The sequence below is a fragment of the Bemisia tabaci genome, chromosome 4, assembly GCF_918797505.1.
Source record: "Bemisia tabaci chromosome 4, PGI_BMITA_v3".
In the NCBI taxonomy this organism is placed as follows: Eukaryota; Metazoa; Arthropoda; class Insecta; order Hemiptera; family Aleyrodidae; genus Bemisia; species Bemisia tabaci.
In genome coordinates, this window is record NC_092796.1 from 25,462,020 (window position 1) to 25,480,398 (window position 18,379).

Below are 18,379 nucleotides of genomic sequence, written 5' to 3' on the forward strand. Positions count from 1 at the left end.
AGCAGATAAACAAAACAGTAACCTCAAATTTTCGATCGCCTCCCGTGATGTGATGAGTGATGATATAACATGGTGTTGAGAGAGAAAGTGTCTTAGTGATCTAATTGAAGATAAAAATTAACATGTCTCCCCTTATTCTCGTACCGTAACAAAGAAATTGTGTCTTCAAATATTCAGACAGTGTATCATTTTTTCTTCCGTGTCTCCTCACCCCTCAAAAATGTTCCTGTTCAGGAGCACCCAACATTGTGCAAGATACTTGTCCTCTACTGCTCATCTAAAGCGTGAGTATTTTGCGAATACTTTCATATTTTCCAATTTGTCACTGCAGTATGAAGTCATGCATAGTGAGAGGAAGAACACTTCTTATGTATTTAAGTTCTTAATGGAGGAGTCTTTGTCATACCGCCAAATTTTAAGGCAATCTGATCATAATCAATCACCCTTCTTACCAAATTTACACTAATGACAAATATGTACCATGTGTGGATCACCAACATGTAAGTGTATGCGCAAATTGAATTACTTATTAAAAGATCATAGATTATGTTATATAGTTGAGCTATGATTAGTTGTCCTGACACCCACCACTCGAGCTGTGCTCTTGGTGGGGGACGGAGCCTACTCTGTAATGAAATTATATGTATTTGAAAAGAATAAAATTGAATTGGAAAATATGCACTAAGTATCTAAACATAGGAGGAAAGCTAGAACTCCTGGAAGTAATTCCAAAATCTTAGAGGTAGCTTTTGAGCTTTTTCTTCTTTGAAATTTCAGAGGACCGCGATGAAGCATGTTACTTCATCATCCTGATTCCCAGTCTGTGCGTTCTAGTGGAATGCTTGTATCTCTCTTTCAAGGTGGTCGCCTTGCAATTACATGCAATCTTAACCTCAAGTTAAACTACTTTGAACTGCAGATAACTCAATTCATGGATAAAAAAAAAGCCCCTAAGTTGTCAATGTAGTATAGCAAATATTCCATTACTCCTAAGTATTATGTTCTTACTTCAATGAAGCAATGGCGTCAGATAAAAATACTGACTTTTTTATTATTGTACACTCATCGGATACTTAATGTTATTTCAGTTATGGTCTTATGTTTATTCTTCTATTTAGAGGCACCCTGAATACTTTTATCTTAAGAATTTCTCCATTAAATCTGCCGAAGTAATTTGATCATGCTTTTAATCATTCCTGTTAAAAAATATTGTCTCCTGTAGTACTTTTCAGTGATCAGTGTTTCTTATTTTCTCCTAGATGCAGCAAAGATGGGAACCAAAGTTGAAAGTCCCATGGGAGAACTGGCAGGCAAGCCTCTTTATCTAGATGCACAAGCTACCACTCCACTCGTGAGTAACTATAAACTTTTACAATACCTACTTAACCAGCCATCTTTTCTTGAGCCAACTCACAGTACGTTTCTTGTTGTGGATGAGCATTAGGGTGGCCCAATTATACACAGCAAAATTTATTTTGCGAATTTTTTTGGTCTTACCCCCTAGAACTGTTCCATTTGATCAAAAAACACTCTCTGCCAAGTTTCAGCCAAATCGGATAATATTAACCCGTGCCGACAGAGCCATCTTTTTTATATGGGATTTTACATTGAAAAATACTTTTTTCCGGAAAAATCCATTTTTCGAAAAATGTGTAATTTCTAGAAAAAATCTGAGGTCATATTCGGCTTCAGCAGGAAAAATTGAGTGGGGAAACATGTATTGGACACTTCAAAAAAAATTTTTTATCCCTCGTTATAGCGGCGAAACAACTGAAACATCTAGAAAGCGCTAAATAAGGGTAAAATGACGGTGATAAAACTCAAATAATTACGTACGTCTGCATCTGAAAACGAAGCTCATCATATGGTAGGTGTTTCGTAGGTACTTTTTTACGCTGAGTCCGAAAATGCTATCCATTTTTCTCTATTCATCAGGATTTTCCGGAAAATCGATTTTCTTGTATAAAAAGAGGGTTTTCCGGGGAAAACTCAATTTTCAAGATATGAACCTCAACATGTGACGGGTGTGTTTTATGTGTTTTTTAACGCTGAGTCCGAAAATGATGTCAAAGTTGCTCCAGTACATCGGGCTTTTCCGGAAAATCGATTTTCTTGTAGAAACAGGGTTTTCCGAGGAAAACTTAATTTTTAGGAAATGAACGATCGACTTGTATTAGATGTTTTTGGTGTGTTGTTTAACGGTGAATTCGAAAATCATAACCGTTTCCCTCTATTCCACTAAGAGTTTCTGAGGAACTAAATTTTTCCCGTAAAAAAGGTAATTTTCCAGAGAAAACTCGGTACAATCGATTTCCCGGAAAATCCAGATGCACTGGAGCAACTTTGACATCATTTTCGGACTCAGCGTTAAAAAACACATAAAACACACCCGTCACATGTTGAGGTTCATATCTTGAAAATTGAGTTTTCCCCGGAAAACCCTCTTTTTATACAAGAAAATCGATTTTCCGGAAAATCCTGATGAATAGAGAAAAATGGATAGCATTTTCGGACTCAGCGTAAAAAAGTACCTACGAAACACCTACCATATGATGAGCTTCGTTTTCAGATGCAGACGTACGTAATTATTTGAGTTTTATCACCGTCATTTTACCCTTATTTAGCGCTTTCTAGATGTTTCAGTTGTTTCGCCGCTATAACGAGGGATAAAAATTTTTTTTGAAGTGTCCAATACATGTTTCCCCACTCAATTTTTCCTGCTGAAGCCGAATATGACCTCAGATTTTTTCTAGAAATTACACATTTTTCGAAAAATGGATTTTTCCGGAAAAAAGTATTTTTCAATGTAAAATCCCATATAAAAAAGATGGCTCTGTCGGCACGGGTTAATATTATCCGATTTGGCTGAAACTTGGCAGAGAGTGTTTTTTGATCAAATGGAACAGTTCTAGGGGGTAAGACCAAAAAAATTCCGACATCGCCAAATTTGGGCCACCCTAATGAGCATTTTTAGCCTCATACACTGGAGAGATAATGCATGAGTTACAGAAAGCAAAATAACACAAATTGACAGGATAAAAAGTGGAGATTTTCAAGGTTAATGAATTTTACCAAAATTTGTCGAGGGAATTAGGGAACCGTCAGGATTTTTCATTTTCTAAATTGTATAGCAACCCTGAATTGAGTAACTAGGATTTTCTTTTTTTCAATTCTAGTCCTTGTCAAATAAGTTAACACACTTCTAGTGTGCGACAGAAGACCATCTGTCCTCAGTTTAGCTTTAAACATATGTACAAAATTCAAGATTTAAAAATTTGATTGCATTTGTTTCATGCATTACTCTGTATTTAGGAATCATTCCTGGTTTATGTAATGTAATCACATTTGTTGCACAAGTATTTGCTTTTAGGTGTACCTCAGCGTTCATTGTTTTGTCATTAATAATTTGTCCTCCTCCTTAAAAAAAAAATGAATAAAAAAAGGAAATCTTCTGTTGCATTTTCAAAGTGCGTATTATTACTATTAATTACTACTTCTTGTTACTTTTGGTGAACTATACATCAAATTCCTAACAATGTGAAGAATAAAGTCTTACTCAGTTTGCTTCCTATTTTGCACCTTGCACTCATTTTCTGTTTGTCAAATTAAGATCACATCTTCTTTGTTGATGTGTTCTTGTTTTCCAGATACTTTTTTTCAATTTTTAATTTGTTTTTCCCGTTATCTTATGGCATAACTATCTTCTTACAGGATCCAAGAGTGTTAGATGCCATGTTACCTTTTATGACCTCCGCATATGGGAATCCTCATTCACGTACCCATGCTTACGGCTGGGAAAGTGAAAAAGCTGTCGAAAATGCTCGTGAGGTAAAATACTTCTTTCTCTTACTCATTTCACAAAATTAACATCCGAAGAGCTCCCAGAACAAAAAGTGATCCTGAAGTTTTGAGAATGAAAGTCGAGAAGCAGGCTTGCAGAAACTTTATGGCCGTTTGACTGGGGGTCACATTTGGTGGCAAGCAAAAACAGGAAGACAGCAAAATGTAGTTTTGAAAACGCCTCAAATGTCAGTTATTAAAATGCTGTGTTCTTTTGCTAAAATAAAGGACGTGTGTAAATTTAAGGAAAAGAGAAAATCATCCTTTGGAAATAGCAAAGGAAGAGATTTTTAAATGGGAAATCAAAGCATTTTCTGCATTCCTGCAGAAAACAACAAAAGTTAACAATGATTATACAATGCCTTTAGTTACAAGAGCAAGGTGAAAATTGCATTGTGTCGTTAGGAAACATTGTAAGTAGATTTAGAAAGTATTCTACCCAGTAGTGAAGACAGCCCTGTCTGAATGTTTGTATAATAACCCTGAAATTGAAAGATCATATTGATTTTTTTCTGTAAAATTGATTAGTAGAGCACAGCATACCCAACAGCATTTTTAGCTTTGCTGCTGTATTTAATTAATTCAGTTGCAATCATTTGATTTTTGCAGACAATTTAGAATCACATTTTTTTTTTCTTCTCATTTCTTAAAGATACCTGTAGAATGTTTCAATCATCCGAAAATGCCAGGGGGAAAAAATTGCCTTCTATTAGCAGGATTTTCAGAAGAAACCTTCATATTTTTTGGCTCATAAAGTAGAGAAAATGCCTGAAAATTTGAGTGGAGTGCTTAAAAGTTAAGAGGAGAAATCACGATATATTTCCAAAAATCCCATCTCTTTCAGACTACTATTTTGCATTTCAGCATCCTCAGGTCATTCCATAAGTATTGTGTGAAAGCTCTTTAAATGCCTTTCAATAGGAAAATAAGATGAAACATAATAAAGATATTTTTCTGAAATCATAGTTCAATGCTCGAGTTTAAATTACTGGGAAATGTATTTTTTTCGTACTGCAGTCATCCTTGTAAATTAAGCGAGGAACTTACCATAAGATCAGATTTTCAAATGAGTATTCATTTTTGATTTTCAGGAAGTAGCATCTTTAATCGGTTGTGATCCAAAAGAGATCATATTCACCTCTGGAGCAACTGAGTCAAACAATATTGCAGTGAAAGGTGTAGCAAGGTTCTATGCCAGTAAAAAGAAACACATCATTACAACACAAACAGTAAGTATTTTAAGCCTCTCCTTTTTCCTCTAATTCTTTTGCAGGCCACACTTATACATTGATTAGTCATACACATGTATAAAATTGAGCTTGAAACTATTATTCAACTTATTCCGCAGTTTTCCTCACACTACATTTCTTGAATTTTTCATTTTCTGCTAAGTTTATCAAATTTATCTTCAACTATTTTCGGTTTGGCTTGATTGATCAAACAGATCAATTCTTGAAATCTTGCTAATTCTATTCTCCTCATTTTGAATTTCAAATGGTTGAACGGTTTAAGTGCCTGGCTACTTCGAAAAAGTCTACTATTAGCAAGTTCTGTCATTTCATTTTGTGATGTGGATTGCTCTTTATATATATATGAGTCGCTTTTACAGCGCTCTTTGGCGCTTTACGACGCCTAATCGCCACAAAGCTCGGTCTTCCCACAGGTCATCAGGGAGTTGACAATCTCTCATCTCATTTACCACCCCCTGTCGCCAACCTCTCACTGGGCGTCCCCTACGTCTCCTCCCAGGAGGAACCCAATCAAGCATCTTTTTTGGCAGCCTCTCTTCCGTCATCCTATTGACATGACCATACCAAACAAGTTGTTTGGTCATGACGTCGAACACGATGTCATTTTCGACTTCCATTATCTGACGCACTCTATCATTACGGACCCGATCTCTCCTAGAAATTCCTGCCGACCTTCTCCAGAAATCCATCTCCGTTGCTCTTAGCATATCCTGTGTCCGTTTCTTCAGCTGCCAAACTTCACATCCGTATGTTAATATACTTTTGACTACAGCGTTGTATATCCTCCTCTTGTTATCTTTGGAAATCCGCTGATCCCAGAGGATTCCATTTAACATCGCTATAGCCTTCCTTGCTAAGGTGTTCCTTTCCCTGATAGCTTGATCCGTCCTTCCATCCTGGGTCAACCGCACTCCCAAGTACTTAAAGTGCTCGCATCCTTTGATCTGCTGTCCATCCTCCAACTCAATGCTTTGCTGATCACCGCCAAAAGTCATCTTCTCCGATTTGGATTTGCTGACTTTCAGACCCCACTTCCGATACTCTTCTACTAATTTGCGCATCATGTATTCCGCGTCATCTTGATCTTGAGCAACCACCACCTGGTCATCAGCAAAGCACAGAGTGAACAGAGTTTCAAGATCACCCAAGGGGACACCCATACCAGAACATTTCTTTTTATTGCTCTTTACTTGCAGAGATTATCTCTTAATTCTATCGTTTATAATTTTTACTGTATGTTCAAGCTAACTGTCAATGTTGGGATCTTTTTTATTCCAATAATTAGTGTTTGAAAAGTTAAATTTGCCATGCCCCGGGGGGAATTATTTAAAAGTTTATTTTTCTTGCATATTTTCAGGAGCATAAATGCGTATTGGATTCTTGCAGAGTTTTAGAAGGTGAAGGATTCTCCATCACCTATCTACCGGTCGGTACAAATGGAATAATTGATTTGGAAGAGTTGGAAAAAGCAATAACTCCACAGACATCTCTGGTCTCTATCATGACTGTCAACAATGAAATAGGAGTGAAACAACCTATCCAAGAAATAGGAGCTATTTGTAAAGCGAAAAAAGTGTTTTTTCACACTGATGCAGCTCAAGCAATTGGCAAACTTGAAATTGACGTCAGTCAGCAAAATATTGACCTAATGTCAATCAGTGGCCATAAAGTCTATGGTCCTAAAGGGATTGGAGCATTATATGTAAGGCGTAGACCCAGAGTGAGGGTTGAGCCAATTCAGAGTGGAGGTGGGCAGGAGAGAGGTATGCGTAGTGGGACAGTACCAACACCTCTAGTTGTAGGTTTGGGAGAGGCCTGCCGAATAGCAAAGAAAGAAATGAAGTATGATCATGCTTGGATGGAAAAATTGTCCCAACGTTTACTCAATAGAATATTCTCATCATTAACACATGTTGTGAGGAATGGTGATCCAGTACATTCTTATCCAGGGTGTGTGAATTTATCATTCGCGTATGTCGAAGGAGAGTCCTTGCTGATGGCATTGAAAGATGTCGCGCTTTCCAGTGGAAGTGCCTGCACATCTGCATCCTTAGAACCATCCTATGTTTTACGTGCGATCGGTGCAGATGAGGACCTAGCACACTCATCTATCAGGTTTGGGTTTGGAAGATTTACAACACTAGAAGAGGTTGATTACACTGCAGAGCGTTGCATTAAGGATGTAGAGCGATTGCGTAACATGAGTCCTTTGTGGGAAATGGTTCAAGAAGGTATTGATCTTAAGTCTATTAAATGGACTCAACACTGATTATCTTCGAATCATTTTTTCTGTGTCTTTGACTGTTACCTCCTGGTGAATATGATGTAATGGGGGACATTGTCATGAGCGCCCCCTTTTTTTTATTAGTTCCTTGAAATCACTCTTCAAAATGACAAGCTTAGAATTTATTTGTTTCACATTCTGTCACGATTTTTTTTTACAGACGGAAAAAAGTCTTAAATATAAGCTTTGCAATCATGTAATCATCTTCATGGTGTGTTGGTATAAAGGGGCATTTGCACGACGAATCATTTTATTTTCATCCTTGCTCAAATCTCCGTTCAAAGCACTTCATCGCCGAACAAAGTTTATCAAAACCGAAAGGAAGATGAAAACTTTTTATTTTGCACTGATCTCAGTGAATTTTCAATGGAGATTAAAGGATAAATATGAATTAGCCCCAATTTGCTGCAGGTAAAAGCCAGTTTTTTGTTTTTTCCAGTGGCATATTGGTTGGTCAAATTCGATATAAACACAAAGTCATTGTCATTTTAAAATTTTCCATCATATTTATTTTCTCAAGGAAAAACCGTCAAGCATACTTGTCCAAAAATTGTTAAGGTCATTTTGAGTGAATTAAGGAAAGTCTCATTTTTTTTCTATAGTGAGAATAGTGAGTTACCTAGTAAAGAAAAATATGATGATAGGTAAACAAAATGCCAGAAAGATTTTGCAATTTTTGAACCCGGAAGTCGTTGGTATTCAATTTAACAGTAATCTAAAAAAAAAAAAATTCAACCTTTTAGACCCTTGATTTGCTGCTTATTACACAATAAAAAAAGAGAGAAACTATGATCCTCTGTGTGTATAATTTTAAGTACAGAAAGTTCTCAATGTGATACTAGAGTGATAAGGTTGTACAGTTCTAAATTTTAATTCGATTTCACTGATATTTTTGTTTAATTTGTACTTGCCTTAAAAAAGACTCATGTAAGAACAGCTCTAAATTTAGTGTATCTGAATCATCTGATGCTCTTAACTGAAATGTTTCCTTGTGTTTGGGCAATTTTCTACCCTGATCCTAAGTTTATTTACATTTTCTCAAGTATGTAGACTGACTGATTTCCTGTTACTTGGTCAGGGAATGAGACTTAAAAGCTAAAGAGTTTTTGATTCGGTGCTTTAGAACCACCTATTGTTTTGAAATTCATAAATCCTCCTTTCCAACAACGTCCAGTCTCTTATTACGGGCAATTAGGTTTTATTGTGACATTTTGGTGCAGAGTCAGACTGACCTAGCTTACTGAAATGATGGGCATTTTGTTCCTCCACTTGCGTAGTGTATTACCATCTTTTATTCGTTTTGAAGATTTGAAATTCCTTATTACATAATTTTTTTTCTTCACTTCAGAATTTAATTATTTGATCTTGCATGGCAAAATAAACCCTGTAAAAACGTGTAAGAGCAAATTATAGGTACATCTTTATTTTACCCAGTCAGTCTGTAACCTGGACTTAGTTTGTCTCAACTTGAGAAGTTTGAACAAAAATTAAAGCGTTTAAAGAGCTCTCTTAAAGCTTTTTACTCATTTCATGGCCATTCAATTATAGGCAGACAACATTCGAGGTATAAAAATTTGTAATTAGAATCAGTATGATGTATACATTTATTGAACTTCCTTATTGGTTACTTAACCTAGGGTATTGTTTCAGCCTTAGATTTGGTCATCAAACAAATGAGCCATTAAAACCGAAATTTAAATCTATTCATTTCTCTTAAGTTATGATAAAATGGTCTTTAACAGAAGTTTCTTAGAATTGAAATTCCTTTTGTTGGCCAGCATATATCGATATGTAGCAGAACTAATGCTCGAACCGTATGCATCATCTTGGAGTATTTGATGTGCAGATATTGACTGACCATTCTATGATTAGGAACTCTTATTCTTTTCCATGTGCCCAATTATTATCACTGATACATTTTGATAAACTTGGATTGAAGCATAGGACTTTCTAAGCATAACATTGCTTTTAGCCTTGCAAAATTTATTTCAGACCAATTTCAACACAGCTGAAACAAATCGATCAAAATAACTTCACGAAGTCTGGCAAAGAAGTTCAGTCAAAGTTTGACATTGGAGATAGAGCACTAGCTTTCCAAGTTATTAGCCATTTAGATCTCTCTCTAGTGTGATCCAACTTAAAATTCCAAAATTATTCATATGATTGTACTAATTAAAAGATTTTTGACTGTAAGTAACTTATATTGCTCTGTCTCCTGATGTATTTTTCTGTGACAAGCCTGGCCACAACTCTTGAATATTACTACAAATAGGGCTACAAAACTGCTCGCTTTATGTGGAGATGTAAGGTTCTTGAACTTAAATATTTTGAATATGATCATAAATTATTTTCATGAATGAAATGTAAACTTTTTTTAAATAAGTCCAAATTTGTTATTGGTTGATTGTATCATAGGCATTTCTATTGTAAATTATTACGTGTGTAATAAGTCGTTCCTGTTTCAATTCAAAATAAATACCAACTGTTCTCTTTTTCATTTACAGACTCACCTCTTTTTCGAGTGCTCACTTGCGTAATATGCTTTCTTTTCTTGCATCATCTGAAGCATTGATAAAAGTTGCTTTAAGAGACAGAATAAAGAAGCCTTTCTTCAAAATGAAAACCATTGTATTCATCCTTCAATTTGAATAATTTAAAATCACACATAGTAAAATGACAATATATTCACAACAGATAGAAAACAAAAAAATTGAACAAATTGGATGATTTGATCAGCTCACATACTTCACTTTAAAACAATTCAAGTGAACTAATTGAGGTGATTCCAGGTATTTATTATTTCTGAATGTGTTAACTTGGTTGGAATTAATTTATGAAAAGTACTGACATTTTTTTGGGATTACTTTTTCAAATATATGCCTTTGGAAAATACACTATAAAGACAGATTTAGAGTAAACAAAATATTACCTTGAAAAGTTGATTACCACATATTCAGTTTTCTTATATGAAAATGGCAATGTAATTGTAGCTGAAGTGATGTCGTTAATGGACACTATCAATCAAACAGTGAAACTTTAATCTCAAGACACTTTTGTTGTATTTTGGTACTTGGATCTCAAATTGGTCAGTGCAAGCTGGAGATTTAAGTGAGTGCCTTTCTGTAATACATTATTTTTATTTCATTTTTTTTTTTAAAAAAAGAATAACACTCAAAAACAATTTTGAATCAAGAAAAATCAAAAATACATTGAAAAATACCCAAATTCACCTCAGACAAACAATACAGCTATCTACAGACAAAAAACATGAACAAATGAGAAAAACCGGGCATTCATGAGTCGAGGACTCATTTGGAAACTGTAAATGTTCAGTAAAGAAGTTTTTAGGTAACTGACATCCATCAAATTAAGTAACAATAAAAAAATAATTACCTACAAGAGCGACTTTACAGAGGGTTAGAAGCAAATCCCGTTTTGTACAACTATTGCTCTGCCTCGGCGAATTGAGTTTTACCAAGAAGGAACCTGCAGCAATAGTTCTGCCTTGCAAAACTAGATTTGCCCGGGAAAACCTGATAAGGAACCGACAAAACTGATTTATACCACTACCTTTCGTCAAAACTGATAGAAAGCCAGCAGAGCTAGTCCTGACTACTGCAGTTAGATAAACCTATCTCATAGGTAGGGGAGGAGTGGGGGTTTGAACTCTCCTAAGGGGTTTGTGACAGGATTCGACACTCCTGTAGTCTTGAAGAACATCGGTATGTAAAAAGAGGAATCTAAAATTCTGAATTATGAATGAAATTAATGAACAGCATCACAGGAAGGCGAGACATTGAGCACAACACCTCCAATGACATAACATTTTAAATACAATTTTTGGGATAGTTGTCTTTCTTTCAGAATAAATAAGTTGGAAGCTAAATATTTAAAAAGTAAAACAATTATTTTTCAGATTTGAAATTAAAAGAACTGGATGCAATACTTAGTATGATAAGAAAATCGTCTAAGAGAGTGGAATCTGTCATCAAATATTTTTCTTGGGAATAAGGGAAAACAAATTCCTAGAAACCACAGAGAATTGCCATTTTGAGAAAAATTTCAGGTTTAGGAGGAGGGGTTTGGATCCCTTTTTGGAGACGCTGCATCAATAGCAATGAACAATTAGAAAACTGGTGGTCCTGCTATAATTCAAGAGTGAATTTCTTTCTGTTGATAAAATAATGAGCCCTACTTTTAAGGTATCCCCACGTTTTGAGATTCAAGTCAGGAATTCTTTCAATGTTTTTTAAATGGTTAAGTACTTTTATGAATAGTATTAATAAGGAGTTATGTAGAGCATTAACAGTTAAAATTTAATAACTTCAGTTACGCAACATTTTAATTTACTTACTGAACAACAAGAGATTAATGAGACTATGTAATGTATGAAGGTTAGAGATGTTAGCAACTTACAAGATTGGGGGTATATTCTTTCTTCTCTTAGGAAAACTTAAAGATTTTCTCTGATACTTGTATGTGTGATACAGAAGACCATTTAAACTCATTTTCTTTTCCTTTTTAGGATGAAATCCGCATTTATCTACGTACCTTTAAAAGCTCAACTTTTTGTTCAATTAAGCTCATCCAACCAACCTAAGATCCCTTATCTGTCTGCTCCTGAATTAATTGCCACCAAAAAAAAAACCAATACCTACTAATATTCTCTTACCAGCAACAATGAATGAAACAGAAATTTGTGCACAACTGAAGAAAAAATCATGCTGACGCTTGAAGATCCATAACTGGCAAGAATTAAAAAATACTGGAATCGTCTAGTTTACAAATACCTGCGTAATCAACAATCAGAGACACACCGAAAAAGTTTTTATTCATTAAAAAACCACACAAAAAATCAAGATAAAAACCTAAACTTTCATGTTCCTTTCAATATTGCCACTCTAGTGTATATTTAAGTATTCACAGCCGATCCTCTTGCCTATGACCAGTGAAGGCTAACGAATGAAATACTTGCTAAATAACATATTTCAGAGAAGAATTTTGATGAAAAAACTATCTGATATCCCTTCTTAAAGAGCTAGGCATTCCCTACATGAAGCTTAAAATTTAAATGGATCCTGAATATAAATTAAATGCGAAATTTGTTGAAGGTAGACAATGCATTTAATCTAGTCTTTAAAGTGCAACTAACGTTGGATGATCAATTTCAAGATCGGATGGAACTTAAAATTTTGAGAAATCAACAAAAATTACTCTCTCTTGTAACGAATTACAGGTTCAGGGGGACCCCCTCACCTTTTAGAATTGTACGGGAGTCAGGGCAGAGGGTATGTAATTGTTACATGCTATTTTAGAAAACATTAAAATTGCACACAAATGGAACAGTCGAAGTTAAATTCTAGGCATTACGATCTTCATTAGGAAACGTTTAAAAAAAGTAGAGATTTTACTGGCGAGTCCTTTAGCGCCAGCAATTGTAGTAACACGAAGGTAAAGACACAAGCATGAAGAGATTCTGCTTATCTCCTTCACTTGAGACGATCTTAAGAAATTATAAAGTTATGAGATCAAAACTCTCAGATTTTTGCACACTTTCATACACCTACAAAGAGAGCAAAAATGAACGCAGATGCCTCAGACGCGCAACGCAAGACAATGTAAGATTACGGATACCTTTCCTTTACTTTTCCACTTTCATAATATGAATTGGCTTCCATACAATTATACTTAACAAGAAAAAACCTTAAATGGGGATTTTTTGGTCGCTATTAAAAATGGGGAAAAATACTGCATCCGCGCCTTCAATAGGATTACAAGCCGAAAAATATAAAAAATAATACATCTTCATCACTACACTAAGTGAGACTAATTCATAATTCCTTGAGTATTAACCTTTGGCACTGGCTAAATCCAAGCATTCTTGACGACCAAAACAAAACAATCAAAATCTAGAAAGAATTAAACTCTATAAATATAAGTTAATAATCAGGGAACACCTGTAGTAAGTATTATGTGAGGACAAAAAAGGAGGGAAATTTTTGATCTGAATCAAGGTTGAAGTGCTAGAAGACCCATTGGGATTGGGCCCTTCAAAGAAAAAATGATCTGATCGCCAGAGGCAAAGAGGTGGAAATTATCTAACCTTCACTCGACAGGAATCCACTATAACTCTTATTACTGCCAAAATTAAACAAAAATTTTTCTCAACTTTTTTGGGGTCCAACAACTGCACAAGGAGGTTGGAGGAAAAATACTTCAGAATGAGGGAAATTCAAAGGTTCTTCTCTGGGTGAATTTTATATGTGCTGTAATTTTGGACAGTTTACTAAACAAAAAATACAAATAATAGAGGAGAACCGAGGCTAGAGTGGAGACGACTGGAAGACAATTTTGCCTCTCTTCACATGAAAGGAAATAACACGAAAGAAAAAAGTGTATGCCAATTCCTCAAATTACGACTAAAACCAAAACCAACCTCTAGACCTTTGAGTTTTACAATCAAATTCAACAAGTTTATAATTTACACCAAAAACTGTCTTTTTCATGATTTTAGTGAAAATAATTCACAAATGGTGCGTACCAACTAAATAAATAACAAAAAAGTCCTCTTGCAGAGGGAAAATCAACAGAGATTATAGAATCTTTATAATGCATCAAGAGTCTTGTTGAAAACATCTTTTGATTTAACTCTGAATCAGCTCAACAACCAGATATAGGATTGTTACTCAATTTTTTTCACATATCCCCTTTTTTTTCGAATATAAAATTCACCAAAAATGGTTGTGAAGTCTTCTCAAAGCAAGATTTAATACTTCATGATTGAGAAAAAAAAAAGAAGAAAAAAAATGGAACTGCTGTTTTATGAACACGACTAAACACCAAATGAATAAAACTTTGAGCAGGTAGGCAGGGTAGATCTTGATTTCTTGAAGCAGGATTTTTTCATAATGAAAATGGTGTTTTATCATAAGGCTCAATTCCAGCTTTACTGACTATCATGTTACCTAGCACAGACAGGATGGTTCTGTGACTTCCTCAGCCGGTGCAATTTTGAATGCATTTACGTCAACACTCTGAAGCTCAATTCGAGATCGATTAGACTGAACTAGATGATATGCAATGTCTCTAAACATCTCCTCAACCCCTTCGCCGGTTTTACATGATGTTTTATAGGTTGCACTGATGAGATTGTGACACTGTTCACTGAAAACAATAAGTAAAAAATTATATTAATAAATCCCACAACTTAGAGCTGCAAAAAAACAACTGAATATTCCTCTTTTACGCTTGTACATTTGGAAAAAAACCAAGAGTACCATTTAATGTCATGACCAGATTTAACTTTTTCCTATCTTAAGGCAGATGCAATGGTTGTAATAAAAGAAAAGATGTACCATCGAGGGTCTTAAGGGCCTTCCTCGAAGAATTTTTTACTAAGTGTCCATTAGGAGCAAGTTTAACCTATTTTTTGTAACTTACCCACTTCATCTTTCCTCCCTATTCCTGGATTTCCGTTTGCTACCCCCGAGGCATTTGCTACACTTACTTTCCAGTGAATCAACTGTATTTTTTGCCCTTTGACAAAGATTTTTCCAAATACCACAGGTACCCGTTTGTGTATAGATTCACCTATTCCGGATGGTTCAAAAGCCTAAACCAGTTTCTTAAAAGTCTTGGATAATTTTTTATCATGCATTAAGTGTTCAAAGCAATTTTAATTAAAATGAGAATTGCTGAGATCTGGCAGTTTTGGGGACATACGACTCCTCAAAAAATTTTTTTAAAAGGGAAATTTAATTTTATGAGGAACTAATCATCTTACTGGCAGTCTTAGACTCACAGTTCTCATCAATCCAGGTTTTCAAATGGCACTTATGATTTTTTGAAAATTGGCTAAAGAATTTAGTTTGTCTACAATTTTGAACAGTCATATCTCACTTAAAAATTGAGCTTTTGACATAGCGTTTTCACAAAAACTAACCAATTTTTATTATTTTTCAAACAACATATCGTATAAAGTACCTTATACTGGTCAAAGAAAACACCTAAAATTTTAGATCTCTATGAGCAACCGTTAAAAGTGCTTCCAGACTTTTGGGTCACACTGTTAAACGGGTACAGGTTACAAAGAGTGTGCTTACCAAAAACTTTCCATGTCAGCCTCTGTGACCTGAGGTGTAGAACCCTCTAAATCCATTTTATTCCCACAAAGAAATATCTTAGCATTCTCAGCATATGTTACAATCTCTAACAAATGTTGAGACAATACATGAAATGAGGCAGCATTGTCTAAAGAAAAGACTAAAATAGCCGCTTCTGCAAACTTGTAGTAACTTGAAGTGATCGAGGCAACTCGCTCCATTCCTCCTGTATCCCATAATTGTAGCTGAAATTCAGAACACAAAATAGTAATTAATCAGGTGGAATTTACATCCAAATTTTTCCTCGATTGTGGTGCACATTAGGATGTAGGTAGGTAGGTAGGAACCGATTAAAAAAAAAAAAAAAAAAAAAAAAAAAAAAAAAAAAAAAAAAAAAAAAAAAAGGACAAAACAGCAAGAGTGGCAAAATGGTGTTGCGGTATAATTTCATTTTAAGTTTTACATTACTACCAATAGAAAGGAAAACTCACAAGACTTGAAGAAATGCTTTTAACATTATAGCTAAGCATTATCCAATACTTAAAGTTGGTAGAGCTTTTGTCAACTATATTAGCACTGGTTTACATTTTGCTTGCAAAAAATCGCGATGCAATATTCAAATAGCAATCAGGAATTGACTACAGCCCGATCGTGAGCACAGTCAATCCTCGATTCCTACTGGACAACTGCATTGCGGTCGCTTGCAAAGGGCATATGAACAAGGGTCACCTTAGCTGACGCACCTCTTCTACTGTGTATTTGATGACTTGGGACATTATTCTCTCACAATGTCATTTAACCACTCACGCCATTTGTCCACCTATATTCTTATAGGTATGGATGCAGCCTTCGTTTCTTGGATGGAATGTTCAAAAAAACTTTAGCGGATCCTTTTACAAATTTTCACTGCTCATGGTGTATAATAAGCTGCCTAATAAAAACAAGGAGTGGTGTAGAACAATTCTCAAAGCAATCTTAAAGAAAAGATGCTGGATTCATACCAGTACCACTCAGTAACTAATTTTGTCTGAAGATGTGTCATATATGACATCCCAATGTAAGCAAGTACAGACATGCTATTTTCTTTAAAATCGGGTGATAACATGGGTTAAATTTTTAGTGGGAGCATTTAGACCAGGATTTTGAAGGGATATCGAGTTTGGGGCAATCGGATTATCGGTAAAAACGATTGGATGAAAGGGCCTCCTTGCCTGGCAACTAACTTTAGTACAAGGACTATGAAAAATAAGCATCAGGACAACTTACCCCAATTGATTTATCATTAATCCGGTACTCTTTGTTGTAGTGATCCAAACCCAGTGTAAGTTGACGACTAGAGCCACTGACAAATGTATCATAAGCATAACGACGGAACAGAGAACTTTTACCAACTCCATACTCCCCGCAGAGTATTACTTTTTGCTCAGGTACCTTAATAGAGGCCATACTTAACTCCTCGAAAACGTAAGAGAAATTTCACTGTGAGGAAAGATACATTACATCATAAGAAATTGCGAACAGTTCCAGTGCGATGACTCTGAAGAAACATGAGATTGGTGTTGATAAACCCACTCATTTTTACACACTAAGGGCAAAAGTAAATAATGCAGTCAGGTGACAGAATTGGTGATTTTGATAGAGTCTAAATTCATCCAAGCGGCAATAGCAATAATACTATAGAGAAATAAAACCACAGGTACAGATTTCTCTTGACTTGAAAAACGCAAAGTGCTAACTTAAGACTAAACAAAAACACAGTTGGTTTGAATAGGTTAGAAAACTTGTAGCAGTGTTGCTAGATCTCGTGGGGAATAAATGTCAGCTGATGCGAAATCAATAATCATACAACAATTTTTTGGCAGTTCGGCAACGTTGCTAAACACCTACTACTCAATCTCATCACGTAATACGTAATACATACCTCTGAATCAAGTATTATACAGGGTGATCAGAAAGTCTGGACCTTATACTAATTTTGAAACAGTCGCACCTAAAGATTTGAAATAGAGACTCTCTCTGATTAATAAGAGCTAATTTTTACCATATTCAAAATTTTGGGGGACTATCTGGGTGGGCCTACCCACCCACTTTTTTTTCAAAAGGCAGCCCCCCTTTACATCATTAAGTACATCGTCTGAAAGGTACTTAATAAAAAGTGAGAATGGACCTCAATTTTTGAAGGAGTAAAGATGGGTCACAGTTTTACACAGGTATTTTCAACCAATTTTTTTTTTTTTTTTTTTTTTTTTTTTTTTTTTTTTTTTTTAAGAAAAAAATCATTTATTATTTATATACTTAAAATTTCACTTCTGTTTGAAGACTAGTTATCGAAATTTTTGATTGAAGTAAAATGTAATCATTACTCCTATACAACCGAATACAGAAACTGTTATGTAGTTCTTTTTACTAGTGCAGATTAAATACATGTTTTAGAAACTTCTACTTCTGCTTGTTCGCTCTGTACCTTTCTATTTCTAACTTGTCCTTTCTAATTTGTAGTAATTCTTTGAAATTATGCTTTCATCACTTTATGTACTTTTTAATATGTAACGTCACTTGCTTTAACTTGCTACGCTTGTTTACTACTTTACTTAGCTTTGTGATATTGAGTTGGCACTGATGATGAGCCGCATGCCTGAAAATGGTCATTAGCTTGGAATAAATTATTATTTGCATCTTGGTATGAATGTGTTCATTTTCATTTTGATATGATTAATATAGATGCAGTATGCATGAATTTCATTTGCATTTATTATTGTGTTTTGATAGCCAATAAATTTCAAAACAAAAGAATGAACTAAAGATCTGCCAAAGATGAATAGAAAGGTGAAAATTTAATGAGCAGCTTTCTTCCTCTTGAACAAAAGAAAATTAAATCACTGGAAAATGAGAGTTTGAAAAAA

General features: G+C 34.9%; 2 protein-coding genes across 2 annotated transcripts; one reads left to right on the forward strand and one right to left on the reverse strand.

Moving 5' to 3' along the window:
- Positions 1-65: 65 nt before the first annotated feature.
- On the forward strand, positions 66-9,871 carry Nfs1 (Nfs1 cysteine desulfurase). The gene is made up of 5 exons (XM_019054245.2): positions 66-284; positions 1,260-1,351; positions 3,712-3,828; positions 4,932-5,069; positions 6,448-9,871. The coding sequence occupies exons 1-5, from the start codon at positions 221-223 to the stop codon at positions 7,357-7,359; spliced, it is 1,323 nt and encodes a 440-aa protein (XP_018909790.2). The 5' UTR covers positions 66-220; the 3' UTR covers positions 7,360-9,871.
- Positions 9,872-14,176: 4,305 nt separating this feature from the next.
- Positions 14,177-17,253, reverse strand: RabX6 (RAS oncogene family member RabX6). Its single transcript, XM_019054252.2, has 3 exons — positions 16,743-17,253; positions 15,477-15,721; positions 14,177-14,538 (listed from the first exon to the last, which is right to left on the reverse strand). The coding sequence occupies exons 1-3, from the start codon at positions 16,920-16,922 to the stop codon at positions 14,340-14,342; spliced, it is 624 nt and encodes a 207-aa protein (XP_018909797.1). The 5' UTR covers positions 16,923-17,253; the 3' UTR covers positions 14,177-14,339.
- Between the last annotated feature and the right edge of the window lie 1,126 nt (positions 17,254-18,379).

Coding starts and splice junctions, on each gene's coding strand:
- Nfs1 (XM_019054245.2), top strand. CDS start 221: ATGTTCCTGTTCAGGAGCACCCAACATTGTGCAAGATACTTGTCCTCT. Junction 285..1,259: donor CTCTACTGCTCATCTAAAGC/GTGAGTATTTTG, acceptor ATTTTCTCCTAG/ATGCAGCAAAGATGGGAACC. Junction 5,070..6,447: donor ACATCATTACAACACAAACA/GTAAGTATTTTA, acceptor GCATATTTTCAG/GAGCATAAATGCGTATTGGA.
- RabX6 (XM_019054252.2), bottom strand. CDS start 16,922: ATGGCCTCTATTAAGGTACCTGAGCAAAAAGTAATACTCTGCGGGGAG. Junction 15,722..16,742: donor TTAATGATAAATCAATTGGG/GTAAGTTGTCCT, acceptor TCTGAATTTCAG/CTACAATTATGGGATACAGG. Junction 14,539..15,476: donor GCTGACATGGAAAGTTTTTG/GTAAGCACACTC, acceptor TATTGTTTTCAG/TGAACAGTGTCACAATCTCA.